General features: G+C 32.3%; 2 protein-coding genes across 2 annotated transcripts; one reads left to right on the top strand and one right to left on the bottom strand.

The window, feature by feature from the left end:
• Positions 1 to 5160: 5160 nt before the first annotated feature.
• On the bottom strand, positions 5161 to 7657 carry LOC130649384 (extracellular calcium-sensing receptor-like). Its single transcript, XM_057455655.1, has 2 exons — positions 7415 to 7657; positions 5161 to 7157 (listed from the first exon to the last, which is right to left on the bottom strand). The coding sequence occupies exon 2, from the start codon at positions 7001 to 7003 to the stop codon at positions 5240 to 5242; it is 1764 nt and encodes a 587-aa protein (XP_057311638.1). The 5' UTR covers positions 7004 to 7157; positions 7415 to 7657; the 3' UTR covers positions 5161 to 5239.
• A 4047-nt stretch (positions 7658 to 11704) lies between these two features.
• Positions 11705 to 16668, top strand: LOC130649125 (uncharacterized). Its single transcript, XM_057455341.1, has 3 exons — positions 11705 to 11832; positions 14938 to 15182; positions 15736 to 16668. Exons 1-3 carry the CDS (start codon positions 11775 to 11777, stop codon positions 15856 to 15858), a joined length of 426 nt encoding a protein of 141 aa, XP_057311324.1. The 5' UTR covers positions 11705 to 11774; the 3' UTR covers positions 15859 to 16668.
• Positions 16669 to 23679: the final 7011 nt, after the last annotated feature.

The raw sequence follows: 23679 nt of genomic DNA, 5'->3' as shown, positions 1-23679 counted from the left end.
TTTTTTTTATAAGAAAAAACATTTACCCGCCTACCGAGATATCGGGTGCGCATGATCGAGGTCTCGTTAAGTGGGTAATGCATTTTTATATATGAACAGAAGTTTACTTGGTAGGCAAGATAAATTTATGTCGATTCGGCATAATTTTCATAAAATAAACAATAGACTCGTATCACAATAAAAAAATAGAAACTTATCACATAGTATTTTCTCACCCGAGACGTTTTCTCGCCTATGCCGTATGAACAGAAAGTAAAAATTATATCATGCGAAAATATTTCCCCGTTAACCGAGTAGAAGTTTTGATATACGCGAGAAAAGACGCGGAAAGTTATCATCACTTTCTAACAAGGACAAATCATATCAAATTTTACAACGTAAGTAAAGAATTAAAATACGTCAAATGACATCTGCTTGAGATTCTCAAACCACTGGACTGATAAGGGATTCACTAGCCTAAAAGTATACCTAATCTCTTTAACAATAAAAACATCCGAGTGATTGAAATAACTGGTTAAAATTTTGCTGGCTAAATGTATAAGTGGTGTCTAGTATTTCCAATTGGTCATGCGTCTTCCATTTGTTGCTGTTCTTTGCAAAAAAAATGAACATGTGCTAAAAGCTAAATTTTCAAGATATGGACAGATAGTGGGAAACATTTATTTTATTTTCTGCCTGTCAAACTAGTCTTTGCGTCGTTTCAACTTAATGTCTGATTTACCTTTATGAAACAGAAGCGGAAACAGACGAAAGTACTGTGTGAACACTTATGAAGCAAATGAGGTACACATGTGTTAAAACGTGAACATCAATTTTTCCTGACATTTCGTTTTATCTGTTGCTTCATTCGTGCTCTTACTTGCTTCATGACATTGTAAGTGTACACCTGAAACGCAAAGTATGCAAGGAAGGGAGGGAGTTGTTTTACTAAAATACGGCAAAAACTTAGGGACGGTGTAGCTAAACATGTTTTAATCATTAAGTAACTAATTGTTGATTTAGCAATGCAAAACCCAAAAATGCATTTTAAAATCTCAACAAACTAGATAATGCAAATTTAGACACAGATATACATCTTTTTTAATAAAACAGAAGTAATTACATCAAACATATGTTAGAACTCAGGGCGTGCAATATACATATATGCAGTTGAGCTCATGTAACTTGAAAAACCAGTCTGAAAAAAGGATAGATACTAAACAAATTAATTAGAAATGCGATAAATACTAGAATTTTGTCATTGGTTAAAAAGTCTTTATTTTTCACATTTTTGTGACCTTTATCTATTTCCTTCGAAGCGCATTGTGTTCTGATAGGATAAAAGTAAATATTAACATAATTTATTTTTTGTTCTCCTCTCTTCTATTTCATAAAATGTGCAGGTGGAAACGGCTTGCTTCATGTTCTGCTTTGGGTTCACCGGCCCAATGTGCATACTTACCTTATTTCTTTCAACGTCTACTTTACAGATGTGAACCACACTTACATCTTTTGGTGTGATTGCTAGATCAAGAATATCTTTTCGTACACCTCCGACGAGGTGCTGAGATCTTAGATAAATTACTCAAACACAAAGATATTCTGGGATAGCAGCTCTACGAGCACCTTGATGTTTCCTGTCATGGAGAATTACATATGTTTTAATTGAAATGCTTTGCAGCATCAATCTCAAAGAATTTCGTAAAGTTTAAGAAAAAGTTCAATAACCGTCCATGTTCTATTAAACACATGTAACATCTAGAGTTGCGCTTCCTTTAGTTTATTGTTTCATTTTTTTTAAGTGATTTTTACAAATGCCTAAATCTTGCTGTAGTTTGTTGTTGGGGAAAGAGAAACCACACTGGTTCTACAAACAAGAGAAGTTTAATTGTTTATTTTCACATACGATATTCTTGGAAGACGTTACGAAATGCTGTATTACAGGACCATACTTTCCAAACTACACATCCTCACAGTGAAAGAGTATCACACGAATGAAAGGAGAAACAGTCGTTGTGTGTAGCTATATTTCGTTTTGTGTAGCTATATTTAGCTGTGTGTAGTTATATTTCGTTGTGTGTAGCTATATTTAAAACTAAACATGTATATAACGCATGCTAACGGTAGTTTCTTGTTTATCTCACACAATCAACGAGAACTCTTATTATGCGGGATGGTTTTTCATGGAAGTTCTAAAATAATTCTTGAGTTTAAATACAAACACAATAAAATAAAACCTGCAAAAGTATCACCGGTTAATCAAGAATGTTGTTGAACTGCATAGAATACCTAATACTGTATTATTAAACAATAGAGTTGAACTTAATTTATGAATCGCGCACCCCTCTAGTTATATTTAACAGAGGTAACACTATCTGAAGACCTTTCTACGGCTAACTGTATTTTGATATGTGCACTCTTTAACCAGACGTAATTAGCTCTAGCTAGCAACAGTTCAAGCTGCAAGAAGCAAAATTAGTTTGTCAAAGATAACTGTTGTTGACTTAGATAACAAGTGCATCAACTGAATAAAAACATTTACAGGACAGCATAAATTTAGTGGACAGGATGAGCTGGCTAGCTGACCAAGCAGGCTGCTCTTTACAGTTGCAGCCAAAATCTTAAAGTGTTCTCTTGCTAAATTTTATATTTCTGTTACAGGCGGGAACTCCTTATACTTATGCTTATGTCAAACAATATATTCATGCACTGCGCATAAATATGTTGTTCATCTTTATAATAATGTCACTTAACGTATCTATGCACTGCGCATAAATATGTTGTTCATCTTTATAATAATGTCACTTAACGTATCCATGCACTGCGCATAAATATGTTGTTCATCTTTATAACAATGTCACTTAACGTACCATGCATTGCGCATAAATATGTTGTTCATCTTTATAATAATGTCACTTAACGTTCCATGCACTGCGCATAAATATGTTGTTCATCTTTATAATAATGTCACTTAACGTACCATGCATTGCGCATATGTATGTTGTTTATGCTTATATTAGTGGTGGAAAATTTCTGGTTGTTAACAAACTGTTAACAAATATAAGATGCGTTTATATGAGAATAAACATTTACCGAGATATCGCATGATCGAGATCTCTGTAAGCGGGTAATGCATTTTACCATGCGAACAGAAGTTTTCTCAGTAGGCGAGATGAATTTATGTCCATTATGCATAATTTTTAAAAATAAACAATAGATTCTTATCACAATAAATAATAGAAACTTATCACATGGTATTTTCTTACCCGAGGAAATGTTTTCTCGCCAATGCGATATGAACAGAAAGTAAAAATTATATCATGCGGAAATATTTCCCCGTTAACCGAGGAAATATTTCCCATACATTTTCCTTATGTTTTTTTATCTAATCTTTTTCGTGCTTAAAAAGGCATGAATCATTAAGAACCCTATAACAGAGCATTAATACGCAAAAAATTAAATTACTATGTCAGATAGCGCGAATGACGTTCAAGAACTTAGCGATGCATTTAAAATTTGAACAGATAGCGTTTCACGTACAATTGTTCTGTGATTAAACAGACGGTATATTTTCTTAGCAATATAACAGCTAGTTAAAGTTTGATATAACATTCTCACAAGTCTATATTTTTCTTGGTTATTACACTACGAACGGGTACTTATATATCTACGTCTCTATGCTGTTAGGTTTTAAATCTTGCGTGATTCTGCCATGTATGGTCTAATAACGTTTTGAAACATTATGAATTTCTAAAATTCAGTTAATTATTCAGAACATGTAAAAAAGCACTGACACGCTTATGATTAGTTTCTTCATACAATCGAATAGTTACAATCGAATCTTTCGAAGTAAGGTAAGACAATAAAAGCTCTTAGAAAGTCTCCTAAAGGGGGATTTTCACGAAGCGAATTGAACGGCGAATTCGACGGCGAATTGTATCTGAGCATGCACAGTTTTGTTTATTTTGATTTTGCATCGAAATATTCGCTTCGCTAAAAAGTAAAAACAGTTCCTACTTTTTCGCGGCTAAATTTTCGCTGCTAGTTTTTGACCAATCAGAACGCGGTTAACTAATGTAAACAATGACTTTAGCGCCTAATTAATTTTTGTCGTGAAAATTAAAAAGCGAATTCGCCATCGAATTCGCCGTCGAATTCGCCGTTCAATTCGCTTCGTGAAGTCCCCCTTAACATCTAAAACAAACTATCTAATTTCAAATTTAGCCCAGTTGTAGTGACTGCATTATCCAACGGCTGTAGCTAAGTTTTCAAAGACGTTGCGGCTAAAAAGAAATAAATGTTCAGTCTAACTACTTTCCGTTTTTCCTAACAGTTTTGATTTTTAGGTTAAAATGTAAATACGCGATTATGTGCTTATTGCGACATTTTTAGATAATTAATTATTAGTTATCATTTGCTTATATCGCAAACATGGCTATGGTTTAATTATAGTTTCTTTCAGAAAATTATGACGTGTATTCTTTGAAGGTTTCCGTATATCGTCCCTTTTAAGTTCAATAAATTAATTCTAAATATGAGGATAAAATTAACTATTCACGCCCATCAAATCTGTCGCCATAATAGTTATGTAGAAAACAATATTGTGACGCATCTATTTTTATTCCGCATGTGATGTCATTTAATTGCTTTTATCCTCTTCATACATAGGCATTGAAAGATTAGAAATACTTGAAAATAGGATTTAGTTGCATTTTTATTCTCTTTCTAACTAGGTTCATTCGGTTAAAAATTACGAAGTGCGGGAGAAACTATATGCAGACAAGGGATAATCCCACTTTTTAATATAACAACATTTTGCATTTATACATCATGTAGTTTGCATGCTCCACATATGTCTAAGTATGGAAATCACCTTAACAGTAACAAATAAATGCGTAGTTGTGTCTTAGAAACTGCTTTACCTGCAGAAATCCTTGTGGACAGAATCTTTAGCAAATTTTTCCTTAAAATTCTGCAGCATTAACTTTCGCGGATCATCACAAATTGAACTTTAAATTTTTAAGGTTTCAGCGCCGAATTTTTCACGACCACAACCACGCACAAATCAATGTACATAAACCTTTTACAAATTTGGCCAGAATTTGTGAAATTCACGAATATTTTTGGACTTAAGATACGCGCTTCGTGTACTGAGAAAACTGAAATAAAAGAAAGAAGCTATTTTATAGGTTCTTCTCTTTTTTCCTTAACAACAACACTAATAATTGAGAAATGGGTCTGACAATTTTTTTATTTTTGATTATTTTAAGACGATAAAAAGTTCTTCGGATCTTTTTGTCATTTTCATTCGAATCTGATTTATTACAACAGACTTCACATTCATATCTGGTCGGAGTAAGATCAAAAATGCTTTGTATCCATATAGGCAAACAACATTGACTAGTAAAATTAACAGTGTCACCAAAACTATTGTATATGATTGCCAAAACGGTGAAGGTTGACTGAAGTAAATAAGAGATAAAACTGCAATTATTAATGTTGATACAAACGATGCCAATGTTAAAAATGCAGTCTCTTTAAAACTTTCTGGAAGTTTCCTAGCTCTATATGCTTGTATACCACATACAATTTGCAATACTGCCATGTATGCAAATTGTAGTAGGATGTGCCAATTCGTGTTGCAAGTATATTCGCGCATAAAGTTTGCTGCCAATGTCGTTACATGGGCTTCTGCCTTATCGACGTAATTTGAGACGATGACTAACCCTCCAGATATTGCTAACAATCCAAATATTCCAAAGATTTCTGATGCCTTGGTGATAAGCACTTCTTTGTGGGTAAATTTAACAGACGCTTGAAAGATTAGCAAAAATTTCTGCGTCTTTGTTAACGATAGAGCTGTCCAGAGATTTAAGAATAAACCAATTACTATTGGTCTTGACATACAACTAATGTTACCTGTTTTGCCAATAAACAACACAGGTAATAACGTTAAAAGCACAAGCTGAGATAGCAACTGCAAGCTTGTTAACCGCAGATCGCAAGCCAAAACAATTGGTGTTTTTCTGTTTATCAACAATAAACACTGAAAAAACATTATTATAAAAACCAATAACAACGTAAAAGATAGAATAACCAGTCCTTCATTCGAATTATATCGTATGTAATAGTCTGTGTATGGGTCATGGCACCTTGTGTGAAATTTATTTGATTTCATTAACGATGAACACTTTTTACATGAGTGATTTCCGGATGTTGCCTTAACACTGTTACCTAAACATTTCCGGCAATGCCATCCAAAACTATATTTCCATCCTGCTATAGTATATGGCCCATAATAAATTTCTTTGCCTTGTGTACATATAGGAATAGGACAAGTTTCATTTCCAATGTCATTTATTTTAGTTTTGTGGTATTTATTAACACAATGTAATGGGGAATTCCAGTACAGACACCAAAACAAATCATTTATATAATGGATAAAATGATAGGAATAATAGAAATCCATATTATCTTTGTATTCTGTACAGTTCGTTAATTTGTAAAAGTTTGGGTACGTTTTGTGAGCAATTTTACAATACTTGTCAGCATCGTCCTTTAAACTTGCAATGTATGCAATTTTATTGCCAGTTACGTTAAATAATTCCCAGCCTCGATGCAACGACAAGTAATCACCGGCCAACTGCAAAATGACACTTTTTCTTTCCCGGTTTACAAGTTTGATTGTGTCATTAACATCAACTGGATTCGAAAGATTGACATATCTTTCTTTGTAACATACTGTCTTGCTCTGCTTATGCTTATCGATTTCTTTGACATAGGGATCAGAAGGGTTCGGTTCATAACAGTTTTGAGTTCTATTGCAAACAAACAAGAACAGCCGATTGATACTGTTCTTTGACTTTAATGAAAGTGAACTAGCATATCCAAGATCGTAATTGAACAAGTTATATGGATGAGTTAGTAAGATTGCAGGATACATGCTTTCCACTGTATGTGCAAATAAGGGTATCTTCTCCGTTAACAATATCGAAGCGGTTAATTTAGTTAGCTCAAAGGACATATACGTGTATACGACTTCGATTTTATGGTTTGAACTAGCTTTGAACAGGACTTCGTCAAGTAGTACTTGTAGTAATGTTTCCTGATCTCCACAAATATCTATGTCAATCTCTCCATAGTACCAATGTTTTGAGTAATACTTAAATGCATCCGATCTAAAATAGCCATTAAGGACAGCTGTAGCATTGTAGTTTTTTCCATCTCCTTTTCTTGTTAGTGACAATAAGGACAGAACGTTAGAAAAACCTTCAGTGGTGCGTTTATCAAAGCATTTCCCTTCAATTATATTGCACATCATAAGTAAAAAAATAACAGTTTTGGGTACCGTTTTCATTCTTGCAAGGCCAAAGAAACATGAGAAAAGCACAGCTAAAGCGATTGAATTCAGTAGCGTAAAAACATGAATACATACGTGCATAAGTCAAAGATATACACAGGCGTATATATACATATATCACCAAATTGAATTTGACTTCGGATGCCACTTTTATTTTTCGTTATAACTTAGTAAGCAAAAAGTTAGAGAACATGCAAGTTGCCACCTTTGATACAAAATTAAATCATATTTATTTAAAGTTGTAACACGCTTTACAATCGATCTAACATATATATCATTTCTGTGAAATTTCTACCGCAGTTTAGAACCATTTAAAGCGGGCGATTCTTGAAGTTTTAATCAACGTTGTCTGCTTTTATTTATTTATTAAAGTAATGTACAATGTGAATGAATTTAAACTTATTGCACCTGCAGTATTATGTACCTTCTGAATGAAGTAGATTCCAGATGTGGCGATAAATTGTTTTTTTTTTCATTCTAACGTTTCTTCTTTCAACAATTCGTAAAAATCAATTTTCTATAAAACACGCACTCAAGTTATATAATTAAAGGTCTTTCCTTTCTTAGTTCCGGAGAAAACATTATTTCTCGACACCACATTTATTCGTTAAACATTTACTTTAAGTTTATGTAGTATGTTCTGAAAGGGTTCTTCATCAACACAAAGGGTTAATCCTTTAAAGTTTCACAAATAAGTATACTTGGTGCTTGCTTTAAAATTTACAATAAACAATTAAATGCGAGAATCATGTGAACTTTGCTTTAAGCAACGAAAAACGTTCTTAAGACAAATCCGAGGAAATTGTAAACATGCACAAAATCAATAATTTAACGAATTTTCGTTTTGCTGGTATTCCTAGACCGTTACTAAATTTAGCAGTTTCAAACAGCAGAATGTTTACAATATATATTCTTTTAAACAAATATGTGTTTAAAATAAAAAAACATTGATGGTCACAGGTTCCTTCAAATCACATCCTAGGGTTACTAGAGGGTACTAATTTGTGCGAGCATACAATTGTCATGAGGAATTTTAATACAGTTTATAAGAAGTTTCGAGGTTTTGTTTGTTAAAAGATCATTCGTTATTTCTACTTCTTGTAGTAAAATAACAAATGGGGTTTTTAAACTTAACAAGCTGAAAGCTGAAAACTCATCACTCAGTACCTGTTTCAAAAATATTTTACCCGTTCTAATTTCACAAAGTAAAAAAACAAAAAAAACAAAAAACAAACAAACAAAAAAAACAATACATATTGGAAAAAATGTTAAAAGAGAAGACAACTTTGCAAACTTTAAACAGTCCAAAATTACTAGCGGTGTTTTGTGTGGTACTGCTTTTGATATTTCAGATGGAAAGTATCTACAGTCCTCATCAAAAAAATGGTAAAATGTGAGATTAGGTTCTTCATTATTTTATTATATTATATTATATTTTATTATATTATATTATATTATTATTATATTTTATTTATATATTATATTATTAATTTTTTAAGCGAATTCTTATCGTTTTCAACGCAGTTAAGTTCTTAAATTGACTAGATAGATTTGGAGGATGTTTGTTGTTGCTGATGAAGCATGTTCCTTTTCTGAATTTCTGGTTTCCATAGCAAAAGATCTTTTGAAAGTGCCACTGGTATTAACCCATTCACTATATTTTAAAAAGAACCAAACCATTTTTTCTTGGCTGAGCCTTTTTGAGAGATTGTTAGTAACCACAAAACAGCCTTTTAGCAAATCGTTATTTTTACATTGTATTTTAAGTTTAAAAGTTTTAGGGTATTGTGTCAAAATATACCAGGAATGAATTGGTTGAATAAAACATTGAGCATCAAGTAAACACCCATAATAATAAAGTTGTAATATAGATCACTACATGCCACTGACTTTTCTACTTAAAGATTGGAAGAGGGTTAAGAGTTGTACGTGGCATTTTACTTTATCAATAACACTGTGTTAACCCTATTCGGTCCGTGGGGCAGATTCCGCCCACACCTCCTTATAACTCCTTATTACTATGTTAAATGGTAACGATACTCACTGAGTTTAAAATATTATCTATTAGACACCTGCATGCCACATTTTAAAGTCCCATACCTTTCAGAGGCTTTGATATTGGCTACTACTCGAAACTACCCCTAAAAATCTCTATGAAATCCTTATAATAGGGAAAATATAACTCTTGTTAGGATTATTCTTAGAAATTCAAACGTACAGCACAACTTTACTTCATCAAGGCGAATCATTCTGCATCTTTTAGACACATGGTTAATCCGATTCCCCATTTTTTTGGGAAAAAACGGGTTTTCAGGCTTGTGTTGGCAATTTTTTATGCGATCCATGTAAAAACTGAACAATATGTTAAATTACATTTATTTGGCTGTCAGAAACTTGAAACTGAATGTTAAAATCCACTCTAGAACTAAAGTAATTGAATTTTAAGCAGATAGTGGCATTTTAAAGAAATTTCAAGCTTTTGATGACGTCACAGAATATATATAATATATTGCTGCCATTTTGTTCCTTTTGCGACGTACTATACGTGTGCTTAGTTTGATTCAATTTGGACAAGCCTGTGGAGAGTTATTAAGGGGGGAGGGGGGGGGGGGGGGGATTCCGGCCCCCAGTCATAATATGTTTGAAAAAAAATGGACAGAATATGGTTAAGTTGGGGATTAATTGTCATGTGACCTCAAGCATACGCACTTTCAAGAATTAAAAAACGCATTGGTTATTTCCGTTAATTTCCGTGGAAGCTAATTATGCTTACGGTTCATAGCTACCATCGAAAAAATATTGATGTGACAGAAAGGGTAGACAGGAAAAAACGTCGACCAGATAAACTGGCAAAATCCATAAAGAGAGAAGCAACTTTTAGCATTACATCTTCTTAAACATGGACAACTTCAAGGAGACACCAGCCAATATTCCTCTTTTCAACATCTTAGTACTTTGATATTCCGACATTCTATGTTTGAGAAAACAAGTGAGCTGCATAACAATTCTCGATTTACAACATTCGAACTAAAGTCACTTAATTAGTTATTTAATTGACCATTTAGCGTTATGTTCCACATGGCATCTAAAACTCAACGTTAAAAAACATAACAGACTTTATGTAAAAAGTGTATACCTTGTTATTCTGCTATGGCGCAACGTTATAACTTTTTTTACTAAAATCTCTAGTAATCTGAAAAAATATATAGTTAAAAAAAATCTTAAATCTCTATAAGACTTATGTTAAAGTGTATGCTTGCACAAAGTTGGAATATAAAATTGAAACTTAATTTATGTGTAACACGATACTCAAAGGCAACATAGGCTAAAATAGTTTATAATATCTTTTAAAACACTACCATGCTTAAGAATTCGCTAAATTAAATGTTGAGATATGTTCTAGTATCTTTAAAGACCATGCAACCAGCTACATAGAAAGTTGGCCAACGCTATGGTTTAACGTATACTTAGTTATGTGAAAATTTTTCTAGCGCCAACCTTTAAGTTTTAATTTTCAAATTCTCAAATGTTTTTGGATAAAGTTTATTAGACAAACTGCTTCCTTGATTAAAGTCTTTTTTTAATACATAAACCAGTTCGGTTAAAATTAGTTCAAGGGGAGAAGGGAATGCCAGTGCAGAAACAAAAATTTTGACGACATAGAAATATTTTCAGGATGTCTCATACTAATTTGGCCAATATTGAAGTTATTAGAATAAGCGGATTTTAATTAAAAAGTGACACTTTTTTTAAAAAATGTCCCAGTGATCGGGACATTAATTATTCTCATTTTGAATTGCTCAAGCTGCGCATAACATGTGCTTGCAATAAAAAAATGATATTTCCCATGCTTTTGATGGCCAATTACCACGCCTGTAATTGGAGTAATGAGAAGTTAGAATAATAAACGTTTTCATAACTGCTGCAATATTGTTTGAATTCATGTTTAATGAGATATCTTAAAAAATTTGCAAGCAAAATATTTTTTTTTATGGCATACAGTTTATCATGTTTGGGTTCTAAGACGTTTTCAGGTACTATGCAGTTGTGCTATAACAATTCATCATAGTTTTCTCAATGCCTAAAGGGAAATTTGAGTCTTAAATGAACATTTTCTCAGGCCTGTACGAATTACAATTTATGAAGTTAAAGAAAACCGCATTTTTCATAAAATATGGTCATCAATAAGAGATGCAATTAAAAAAGCATTCAAAACATCAAAGGCTGCAATTTCGACCAAGTATATTGAAATGAAGTATCAATAAAGTTGATGATTATAAAGCACTTAAATATAATTAGCAAACAAATTACGCATCAAAAAAGTTTATAACGGAAGCATAATTTTCGTTATCGTATTAAACAATAAAAGAATTGATCAACACAAACACGCTGGTTATAAAAAAACAAAACAACATTCCTGATTTAAGAAAGAATTATGAAGACTTTGTATTTCTGGTTGTGTTTATTTTGCGTCGTAATCCTCTTACCAAAAGGTAAACAGTTTTTTATTTGTTTTAAATGGAATGTTTAAATTCTTTCATTTTTATTGTCATGTGTAGTAAGGATTAATTTAATGTCATTATTTTTTTTTTCGTTATAACATAAGCTCTTTCATTTGTAAGTCGCTTACCGGAGTGTCAAGTAAGTGTTATTAGCTAAGATTCTTGTAAATGTTGAACTTAAACATTTTAAGTCGGAAAAACGAATACTTTTCTTCAAACTAACATACAAGAGAATATGTTATACAATATTGCAACGCAGTAAAATGATTATTTTATGTTCTTTGTTATTTGTAAACCAAAAAGGATTTTGCTTGAAATCATTTTGGCACGATAGCACTTTAAGGTGACATCTAGACTCATTTTAGAAGCCCAGATTGCCTTTATAGTAATTTGTGATCCTTTCCCTGGGGTATATACTTACAAAATTAAAATATTTTAGATTTTGATTTCTGGTAGGTAATCAATGTCGCTGTAAAATTTTCCACTCTAGCATTTTTCTTTTAAAACAATATTAAGCATTACTAAATTCATGCATTCAAAAATTCTTAGACGAATTCTTTTTTTAAAAAGCCTAAGCAAAAATTAACAAAAGATGAAGAATTTCCTTTGTACCATGTCTGGTTAGATAAACAAAAGTGATTTTCTTGCAGATGTTTAAAATCTTGTCAATACATTAAAGCTTATCATGTGTGATTTATTTTTCAATAAATGTTTTATTTAGCTTTTGCATTGTAGTATGTGGCATTAGCTGTCTTTCACTATATACACGTTCGTGCAAAAATTACAGCTGAAATGGTAACTGCATAGAGAAGTGTCTTCTTTCTCCTTTCACTAAGTTTTGCGTTAAAAGGTTGTATTTTGTATACCCTTTTTTAGCTTTTTGCAAACTGATCTGGAAAACGATTTTAAATGTATCATTCACAAAAAAGTAGTAGCTTATCACATCCATACTCTGAATATGAGCACCGTATTATAGGGGTATGGAGAAGCAACACGTAGAAACCATTTCGACAGCATATATTTGGCATAGATTTATTGCATTTCTTTTATCATTTCATTCATGTTTATTCTTTCTCCAAGATATTATGCGCTCATTATTTCGACTTTCATCAACCATTTTTAGTCATGAAGCAACATTCGCTTAATAAGACATTTCGTAAAAGAAAGTGATTAAATTGTAATAGTGAATTTTAAGTCTTATCAAAAATTTTGTAAATAACTTTCTGTTTTAGAGCAATTGTTATATTAAAAAATTATATTATTCGCCTGAAATACACAGGTACATTTTTAAATCTTTTGTTACAGGTTCTTTTTTTAAAATCATTTAATTTTCCTCTCTCACTATAAAGATTAATGACGGCCGTTATGTGCCTTGTGTCTCAAAAACATTTTTTCACACAATTATGGCTAAAAGACAATTGTTTATATTCCTTTGTTAAATGTAAAAGAAGCTAAGGTTCAAGTGGACGTCTTCGTTCGTATGACTTTCAAAACTGCGTTCAATAAACAGGTCACACTGAAGGTCAAGTTGCAAGAAACAATACACACTTTCCATCCCTATGGAAAGACGTCTAGACAACCTGTTTGTATATGATAAATTTGCTATTTTTAAATCTAAATATAGAAATTGACTCTTTGGCTGTAAGATAAACTAAAGATTTGCAAAATATGCGAATACCACTAGAACTAAAAGTTTTGTTTCACAAGGAAAAAATGTTTTCAGTAGAAGCTGAATTTCTTATAAGATGTCATGTTCACTTTAATAAAGTAACAAATACGTCTAAAATGGTTTTAAATTGGTATTTCTGTGGATTTCTAGTCCAAATTTAGAAGAATATAGTTAACTCGTTAAGTCAAAAAGTGCTTATAGCGTTGGCTCAAAGTATGACCTTTTCTATCGTTTACTTGGGATTTTTGGATTATTTTTCCCAATTTAATATTTAAGTTATTTTAAGATGTTTTTTTTTCGATCTTACTGCTCATTATTTTACTAAAAAGACAAAAACAAAAAACCCAGCAATTTTCTATGCTCATATAATCTTAAAGGGAGAAAGAAAAACATACTTGAAGAATACCAACAAAAGTTTATATGACCTTGTAAAAAATTGTCATCGTTAAAAAATATGATCTAGGATGAAAAGTAAACATGGTAACTACAAAACAAAGTTGGTCATGGTTCCTGGTTAAATAATTAAATAATGGTATCGATTAATCAATACATAAGCTGTGGCCAGCAGCCAATTTACAAAGCCAAAATACAAATATACAAATTAGTAATATTTTTACGTACAGACGTTTATTTTGGTACACTTGTTTTCTTTATTATCTTGATGTGTTTTTGTTTTTCATTTAATCAACTTTTAAAAAGTTAAGGTTCACTTTAGATGGAGATAAAAACTAAATAATTTTTATTTTGTCACGCTGGAGTAGTGCGTGCATTAACAGTGTACACACAGCGTGTTTTCATTACTGTCTTCATTATTTGTATGAAATCCCCATAGACATTAAAACATGCTGTTATTTCCTTACTATATTACTAGCTTGTTTGGCCATTGTAGCTACTATCATACTATGATATTACTGAAACTTGCAAAATTGTTTCTCTTCAATACTTTGTGTTTTGCAGAAACTTGCATAGTGAACAACAAAAATCTGCCGAATATAATCGTTTTTATGCCGGCTGTATTTTAAGTCAACATTGGACCAGGAACTAAAAGAAGGCTTTTTTAATACCATTAAGAAATCCAAAATATTTTAGGCATGCCATCTACACCAATCTTTTTAGCAAATGTTGCCAACCAACATAAGTTGTTGCGTCTTCAGCATGTTTTCATCTCAAACTTGCACAGCATTATTTTTGTCATTACTTAGTTATAATTTTTTTTATCCCTATAATTGGCATAGAAACAAGTATATATGTTTTTAGTGTTGCCATATGAATTCTATATAATTAATACTCCTACGCACGATACATGTAAAAACATGGCTAACAATGAAGAACTCATTTCCCAACTACCAAGATCTTCTCAATATATTCACTTGAGGGCGTGTTTGACTGTAATATAAAAGATAACGCCCTTTTTCTTTATATTTTAGCCATTGGTATTCATTGCTTTGAACATTTATCTTCTAAAATAAGTGGAAAAACAAGGGTAAAGTGCAAGGACGAGCACAACGCTTGTATTGATGCAACTGTGACTTTAGAAATTAGTGGCAGGGGATCAACTAGAAGACAGTTGCAGTGTGAAAATGTTGGTGACAACTGCAATAACTACTGCAGGAGTTTAAAAAGAAATCTTTTTGTTCAGTTAGGGGGTAGGGAATTTAAGATGGACTGCAAGGTAAATAATATTTTAATCATTTTTACTTCAATTCGTTTAACTTTGTTGGTGCATTGATTGTGAAACTTCTCACTGAATGCAAAGAAACCATCAAACGTTGTCTAAAACAAAGTATTACTATAACTTCTGGAATGCTTAGGTTAAACATTTAGCAGCATAGTATCGTAAAAACCTTGGTATCAGTTTTCGAAATTTTAAACAGGAAGTTCTTCAAAACCTTCCCTGAAAATACACGATTACCAGTACTAGTTTTCCGGCACTTTCGCATTTCGAAATCTCCTAAAGAATTTCTACTTTTCGAAATGATAATAATATGATTGTATAAACGTCACTTTCTTGGAATTCTCTGACCCAAACATCACTATTATTTATACCTAATTTTTGTGCTAACTTTCGAACAATGAAATCGCACATAATTTTTTTTGAAAATTAGTTGACAAATTTCAGATACGTTTCTGTGGAAATACAAAATATAATATATAAAAGATGACCTACTTAAGTGTAACCATGCATCCTTGTACGCATGCATCAGGAAATTCTATTGCTTTTTTAGGTATCGTGTTGTCTTACAGATTATTGCAACAACAGTTTAAAGATAACATCACCAACCATAGCAATGACACTGTTAACGGCTATATGTAGTTCCCTTTATTTGTTAATAAAGACAAACTCTTGACCAGTTAGAAGAAAATGTCAACAGAATATAAGATATCTACTTATGAATGCTGGCTCTACGTACTAAAACTTGTTATGGACAGATATCGTTATCGACAACTGTCGTTAAAAACACAAATGGTATTATTTGCAATCAAAAGAATTACCTTTGGGTCTGTTCACCTGATATGTGTTTTTAATCAATGCATCACTTCCAGTTTCTGTGAGAAAATGCATCAGGTGTTTTAAACTGGTTGCATGAAGAGTTGGTAAATAACCAACAACTTTCTGCTAAGGTGAATCTTTATCATGGCATATCCTTATTTTCATTCTCATCAGAAAATGTTTTCCCCCGATCGGACTCTGTGGAGAATGAAAATACGGATTTGCCATGATAAAGGTCCACCGATGTATACGCACCATCCGGATAAACTATCTGAGGTCATCACTAACATATTGCCGAACGTAGTTTAGTAGGTTCGTCTGCGTCTCCCAGTTCTGCGGACCGGGGATCGAATTCCATTGACTTCCGGGGAACATGTTAGTACTAAATAAAGTAGTTCTTCTTTAATATAACTCTCTGTTTAGTCATTGGAAAAATAACTTAAGGAAATTGTGATGAAAGGAGCATTAGCAAAAAATCTAAGTGTCAACTTTTATAAAACATTCAAGTCAAAGGCAACGCCTTTTAAGTCTGTCATGCCTTAGCAAGCAGTGTTGTCTTTCTGCAATTTATACATTTTCCCCTCAATCTAGTATGTTTTATTAAATATGATATATTGTAAATACTTTGTAGTTATATGAATACATAAACACTATTATATTTATTGTCGCTGAATTTCAAGGTTGTGCCGACTATAAAGTCAATATAAATAGTCATATTTCCCTAATGAAATAGCACTTTCTACAATTCGGAGGAGAAATTATTGTAAGAATTGTTAAAATAAACCTTTTTGCGATTTGTAAACGCTTAATGCCATGGCTTATTTGGTGCGCAGGAACAAGTTTTAAAACCGTTAAGTGCATTCTTTTGGCCTCCAAATATCCTATCAGAGTTGTTTGTCGTATTTGCAAGTATAGAGTTTTCCCTATTGGTAACAGCTTCATAAATGATGTCAAATTCTTAAATTTAAATTAACATTGATGATAAATATATACAAAATTATAACATCTACCTGCATCCTAAAATTTTCATATATATACATTCGTACCTTTTTGTAACACAATGCACATTATAGATATAATTATAAGAGATATGTAACTAGAGTTTCATCATAATGTCCGGATTTTGCGAAAAGGCAAAATAAGGCAACCTTTGCTGGAACCAAAAGTCATGCTTCGGTGGTAACAAAACAAAAATAGAACATTGTTGTTCAATAAAAACTTATAAAAAACACTAAAAAAGACAATTTCAAATAAATACAACATGAGTTATGAGTTACTACGTAGTTCCTTGCGTCAGAACATTTTCTGTGATGTTATCAAAAGCTAGAAATTTGTTTAAAATGCCACTATCCGAAGTCTTATTTAACATATTTACCAGTTTGTGCATGGATCGCAAAAAAAATTACCGAATATTGCCCGAAAATCCGTTTTTTCGACTTTCGCATAAAACTTTATAAAAATCGAGAAATCGGATTAATCACGTGACCAAAACAGGCAAAATGACTCTTCTTGATGAGAAAAACAGTTGTGTTGTAAGTTTCAAGTTCTAAGGATAATCTTAACAAGAATTATTATATTTTCCCCAATATAAGGGTTTCCATAGAGATTTTTAAGCGTAGTTTCAAATAATAGCCAATATTCAAGCCTCTGAAAGGTATGGGACCTAAAAATACGGCATGTAGGTGAATAATAGACAATTATTGAAACTGGATGAGTATTGTAGCCATCCAACATAGCATTAAGGAGTTATTAAAAAAAACCATCCCCCCAGACCGAATAGGGTTAAATTGGGCATATGGCCACAATTTAGCTAATTACTTAACACATTCTCGAAGATTAGTTTTCAACCAGCATCGACGAATATTCCATGATGACTTGACTTACTGTTTCGTGTCCGCTCTATTTTTCTGAGAGAATGCAAAAGTTAGTTTTAGAGTATTCAAATTTAAATTTGAGCTAATTAGAAAAACATGTGTATTGTCTGTAGCTAGATTTTGCCTTGAAATAAAATCATGACCTAAATTTGTTTAATATGCTCGATTTTCAATCACAGCCTGTCCTAGAGAGAATTGCTGAGAAAACGGGACCTTTTGTCATTTGTAAAACATGTTAGAAAGCATTAAAAAACCTCAGACGGCGGACTGTGAAATTCTTACAGATTTTCCACGCGAGAGTAAGATAGACAGCGCTAATTAACTAGTCACACTTTCCATTTCGCCCATACAGTGAAATAAATTACATTAGAGCCAAGGAAATTCTTGAAGTTCGAAAACAAAAGGCCAAGTTGACGTCAGCAACAAGCAACAGCAGTATGTTTTAACAGCATATCTATACTTAACCAATTAACCTAAGATTGTGAACTCTATGTCTGCTCTTCTCATGGACAAGAGAAGTCTAATGTAAAAATAGTCTTTACAACTCATTAGTAAGAAAAAGTGTCTAAAAAGTTATACGGAATTTATACGGAATAAATTCTTTTACCGATTTCTTTTACTCACCAACCATTTTTACCGAAGTTTTTTTTCGTTTTTTTATTTTATAAAGAACAAAAATCCTACATTATAAACGGTTAAGAATTTTAGATATTTTATATATATCACACGGTTGAGTTTTTCTCGCAATTTTATCGACTCATCTACATGAAATAGATGCTATATTTTTATTTATTACCAAGAAACAAGTGCAGTTTTTAACAATTTTTTAATTGCATATTGCAAAAAGCATATACCGTTTCTCTGGTGTGCGGAAATAGCGTGCAAGAAGCTTATTTTTTTCCTAATTGGCCCAGTAAAGTCATTGTTTTCTTAAAGAACGAAAAAATTAGTCCAAAATTTTCTTCTAAAATGAAATAATTTTTGATAAAACGAACAAAAATAGTCGCAATTAAATTGCATATATACATTAAAAAGTCATTAAAAAGCCAATAATCTCCACTTTATTCGCGGGTGAAGAGAGAACTTAATGAACCATGACTGAATTCGAATAATAATCTACAGAGTACATCAATTACAATGATTTATGCTATTACTTATGACTTATGATAAATAAGTTATCGCACGTGTTCTCGTTCTTAGTGCTAGTACATTTCTCTTGCATAAAAGTTCTTCAAATATGTAAACGGGAACATCAAAAGTGTAGCTACTAAACTGTGTTTATCATAAATATAAAAGCAGCCAATTGCGACTGGTTACTACAAAGTGAAGTGTTTTCACGTATTAGGTGGAGGGAGGTACCATAGTTTTGCTAGCCAAACTGGTGAAGATAGCATAAAAAAGCAATAAAGAAAACGCACCAAAACTGAATAAAAATGTAAATAGCAGAAGAATACTTGGTTAGTTACAATCAGTAAAAAACATTTTGGCAGGTGACCGCAAATTTTGAAGTCCTACATGACGTCCTAAGGTGCCCTAATATTGCTGACGTCAGCACGACCCCTTTTTCAGCACGCGGTGGCACCTGACGTGGCTTATTCCACAATGACGGTTTTTTAGAAATTGACATTATAGCGCATTCTGCGCACATACAAAACTTTGCCCAAGTGTTAACGAGTTGGTTTTCGCAAACTTTCAAAACTTTCCAAAAAGCTCCCGTTGTCTGTAACCCATTGTAGCCAGCTGGCTATGCTCCGCTCCCTTACAATGTACGTTTGTAGCCGAATCTTAATATTGGTTTGTTTAAGACTTTACATGGCTGAGAAACTTGATAGGGTATGTACCTCAACGTTCAGAAATCTCAGAACTAAAACATCCTTGAAATACGATGTGGAGAGGATAGAAAATTCCGGAACAAAAATCCGAACTACCCAACATCTAGTCAACATTCAAAATAAACTCGTTCCTGCTGTCTTAACCCCAACTGTTTAGATCCGTTGAATGAATAAAGCATAAAGAAACAAAAAAAAAACAATCCGTTTTTTGTCTGACATTACCGCATGCATATAAATAAATATATAAATTACAAAATTATGATTTGGCTTTCGCTTTTCATTGTCTTCTAAAATAGCATTTGCTATTATCTGTAGCTGTAAAATTGTTTTGCTTTATCTAAACAGGTAGCACACATATAACTGACAGACCAGAATTAAGTTTTTCATTCTAACGCATATTATTATATAGATTAAATTACATAGTTGACAATTAGAAATACGTACTTTGCAAAAATCTATCAAGTCTATCCAAAAATGATGATGTTGGTATGCTCTCACTAAGAGTGTCGTTGTTGCTTTCAAAATTAGGTGTTTTCTATGTAAAATTAAAAAAAAATGTTTAGTTCTTTAACGTAACTACTTAGGCCTGCATCTTAAAAATACATTTCACTTCACTTCATGGTACTGACAAGTAAATTGACAAAGAAAATTGTTCAGCCAATATGTATAACGGTTAAAAACAACTTCTTCCCACCTAGCCAGTCCATCTTACCTTAGAATGGAAAACCTTTTTTCCCCCACGTTGAAGGGCTTTGGACTTGGCACTGCCAAGACAAATAAAATCTGTCAAACATTTGGTAGTACGTGGTGACGCTGTTACTTCTCCAAGAACAGTCCCCTTTGCATTTACAGGAACAGAATTACCACTGGAATATGTAGATGACTTTTTATTATTGATCGCCATAAGAGATTTCTAAATAATCATAGTATTTATTTAAAACTAGTGCAGTGTAAAACACGTGGGTAAGCGAACGCCAGCGGGCTGTACACGAAATTCTGAATATATGCATTTATCATATGCGAGAATTTTCTAGTACGAAATATTCAAACCTCTAAAATTCGCGAAATTTTTTCCCGCGAAACTGGGTAAAAATAGTCTACCGGAAAAGTTTCAACTTTCGTAGTAACACATTTTTGAGAATAAAGCTTTATTTTACATTTCGATGGTTCGGCAAATATGTTTTTTTCTTTACTAGCGTTACCAAGCGTACGCATGACTTGATGGATATAATGCTTTTTATGGAGTTAATTAACTCCGTCATTCTTTACCACTCATTTCAAAAATAGTAGACGTTTGCAGCGCATTGAGATTTCAGCCCTTTCACTGCCGATAACATGACATATTTTATTGCAAGATTTGAGACCTAAAAAGTGTATCCTTCTTCAAGTTTTTTTACCGAAGAGCTATTTAATGTAAGATAATTCTGCCGTTTTCAAACAGATCTACTAGTACTTCAAACTGTTACGCTAATAAAAAAATTATTAATGTTTCTCGTCATCTACATATACCTGCAAATGATGTTTTCAGAAATATTTGTAACTAAGTAGATAAAAACTATGAGATGTTACACGCCGTTTTAACTAACAAGAGGGAAAATAGAAGCCTCTTGCACTGTGGAACTGACACGTAAGTAAAAATCAAGTTAGTCCCTCAACAGAAATCAAGAATATTGCATAAATTTTGTAAGGAACTAAGAATTATATGATTTAACGTTCTCACGAAAAAAAAAAAACATTTTATAGAGCACTGACCATAAAATTGAGACGTTTTCTTCCTTTTTTCGTAGCTTTGCCAAGACAAATAAAACCAGGCAAACATTTCGTAGTTGCTGGTGCGGATGTTACTTCTCCAAGAACAGTCCCCTTTTCATTTTTAGCCATAGAATTAAAACTAGAATTTGTGGATGCTGTTTTACCATTGATCGTCATACGAGATTTCTAAATAATGAACTGTTTATTAAAAATAACATTAAATATTTTATTGCAAAATTTAAGAGCGAAAGAGTGTATTCATCTTCAAATTTTTTTATCGAAAAGTTACTTAATGTCAGATAATCTTGCCTTTTTTAAACATATCTGCTAGTAGTTTTAACTGTTGCAACTAATAAAAAACTTCTTCACGTTTTTTTCATGTAAAATAAATAATAAACTTGTTCAGTTGTTTAACGTAGCTACTTAGGGCCCTTTAGTCTGTATCTTAATAATACATTTTCGCATCATTTCACGGTACTGACAAGTAAATTGACAAAGAAAATTGTTCAGCTAATCTATAAAACGATTAAAAACAAGTTCTGTCCACCACGCCAGTGCAACTTACCTTAGAATGGAAAATCTGTTTTCCTCCATGTTTAAGGCCTTTGGGTTTGGCACTCCCAAGACAAATAAAATCTGCCAAACATTTGGTAGTACGTGGTGACGCGGTTACTTCTCCAAGAACAGTCCCCTTTGCATTTCTAGGAACAGAATTACCATTGGAATATGTTGATGACTCTTTATTATTGATCGCCATACGAGATTTCTAAGTAATCATAGACGTTTGTTTAAAATAACATTACATATTTTATTGTAAAATTTGAGACCGGAAAAGTACATCTGTCTTCAAATTTTTTACCGCAGAGCTATTTAATGTCAGATAGTTCTGCCGTTTTCAATGTTTCTCGTCAGTTACATATACCTGCAAATGATGTTTTGAGAAGTATTTGTAACTAAGTAGATATAAACTATAAGATTTTCACTCTGTTTTAACCAACAAGAGTGAAAATAGAAGCCTCTTGCACTGGAACTGACACGTAAGTAAAAATCAAGAATATTGCATTAATCTCGTGAGGGAATAAGAATTACATGGTTTAGCGTTCTGACCGAAAAGAACATTTTATGCAGCACTTACCATGAAAAAGAGACGTTTTATCCCTTTTTTTGTAGCTTTGCCAAGACAAATAAATCCAGGCAAACATTTCGTAGTTGCTGGTGCAGAAGTTACTTCTCCAAGAACCGTCTCCCTTACATTTATAGGAATAGAATTAACACTCGGATATCTGGATGCCGTTTCATCTTTCATCGCCATATGTGATTTCTAAACAATGATAACTGTTTATGTAGAATTACATTTTTAGTGCAAAATTTTAAAGCAAAAACGTGGTTGCTATTCTTCCTATTTTTTTACTAAAGAATCATTCCATGTCAGGTGTGTTTCTTCCATAATTCTACCATTAATTTAACTGTTGCGGCTAATCCTCAATTCATGTATGTCTAGCTACATGTAACTTCAAATTTTTTAACTTTTCTTTCACCGCGTTCATATAATAAACTTTAACACAATATATTTTACATTTGCATCAACAATCTAAATTTGTTTCCCGCGCTAACTATAGAACTGAAACATTTCTTAGTCCTATCAATAGCTCTGTCAAGACAGATAAAACCGTTTCAACTACCGGGATAACTTCATGCGTATGAATGAAGTTAGCAACAATTTACAACAAAGAATTTTTCCTAAAAACTTTCTTGGTATCAAGGATATTTTTTGGTCATACGGACCATAATTTTTCATTACTGTAATTATGTTATTTTTTCACCACGAAATAATAGTATAATGTGTGAATCAATTCAATTTTGTCTATGCTTACCTTTATCAAGGTCAAGAGAATAACAGATAAAACAAATAATATCTTCATCGTATTAGCAATTTCTAATTCTTGATCAGTAATTTTAGTTTAAACGACCCTATTTAATCTTCGTTTCTGTATATACATAGCAAACTCCTTTCCCCGCGAATTTATAGCCGCACGCAAAGACGTTTTTTGTGTTTGTGTGAACGAAACAATGAGACAGGTATCAAAAATGCGTAATAATTTTCCTCTTTTTTAAACATCCTTTTTATTATGAGCGGTATGTACATGTACCCTATTCGGAAAATAGTGTCGTAAGCAATGAGTTTGGTTATTAATTTTTTACGTGACCGTCACATAACGT

The sequence above is a fragment of the Hydractinia symbiolongicarpus genome, chromosome 7 (genome assembly GCF_029227915.1).
Source record: "Hydractinia symbiolongicarpus strain clone_291-10 chromosome 7, HSymV2.1, whole genome shotgun sequence".
Classification (NCBI taxonomy): Eukaryota; Metazoa; Cnidaria; class Hydrozoa; order Anthoathecata; family Hydractiniidae; genus Hydractinia; species Hydractinia symbiolongicarpus.
The sequence above is the reverse complement of the archived record's forward strand: the minus strand, read 5'-3'. Positions and strand labels throughout refer to the sequence as shown.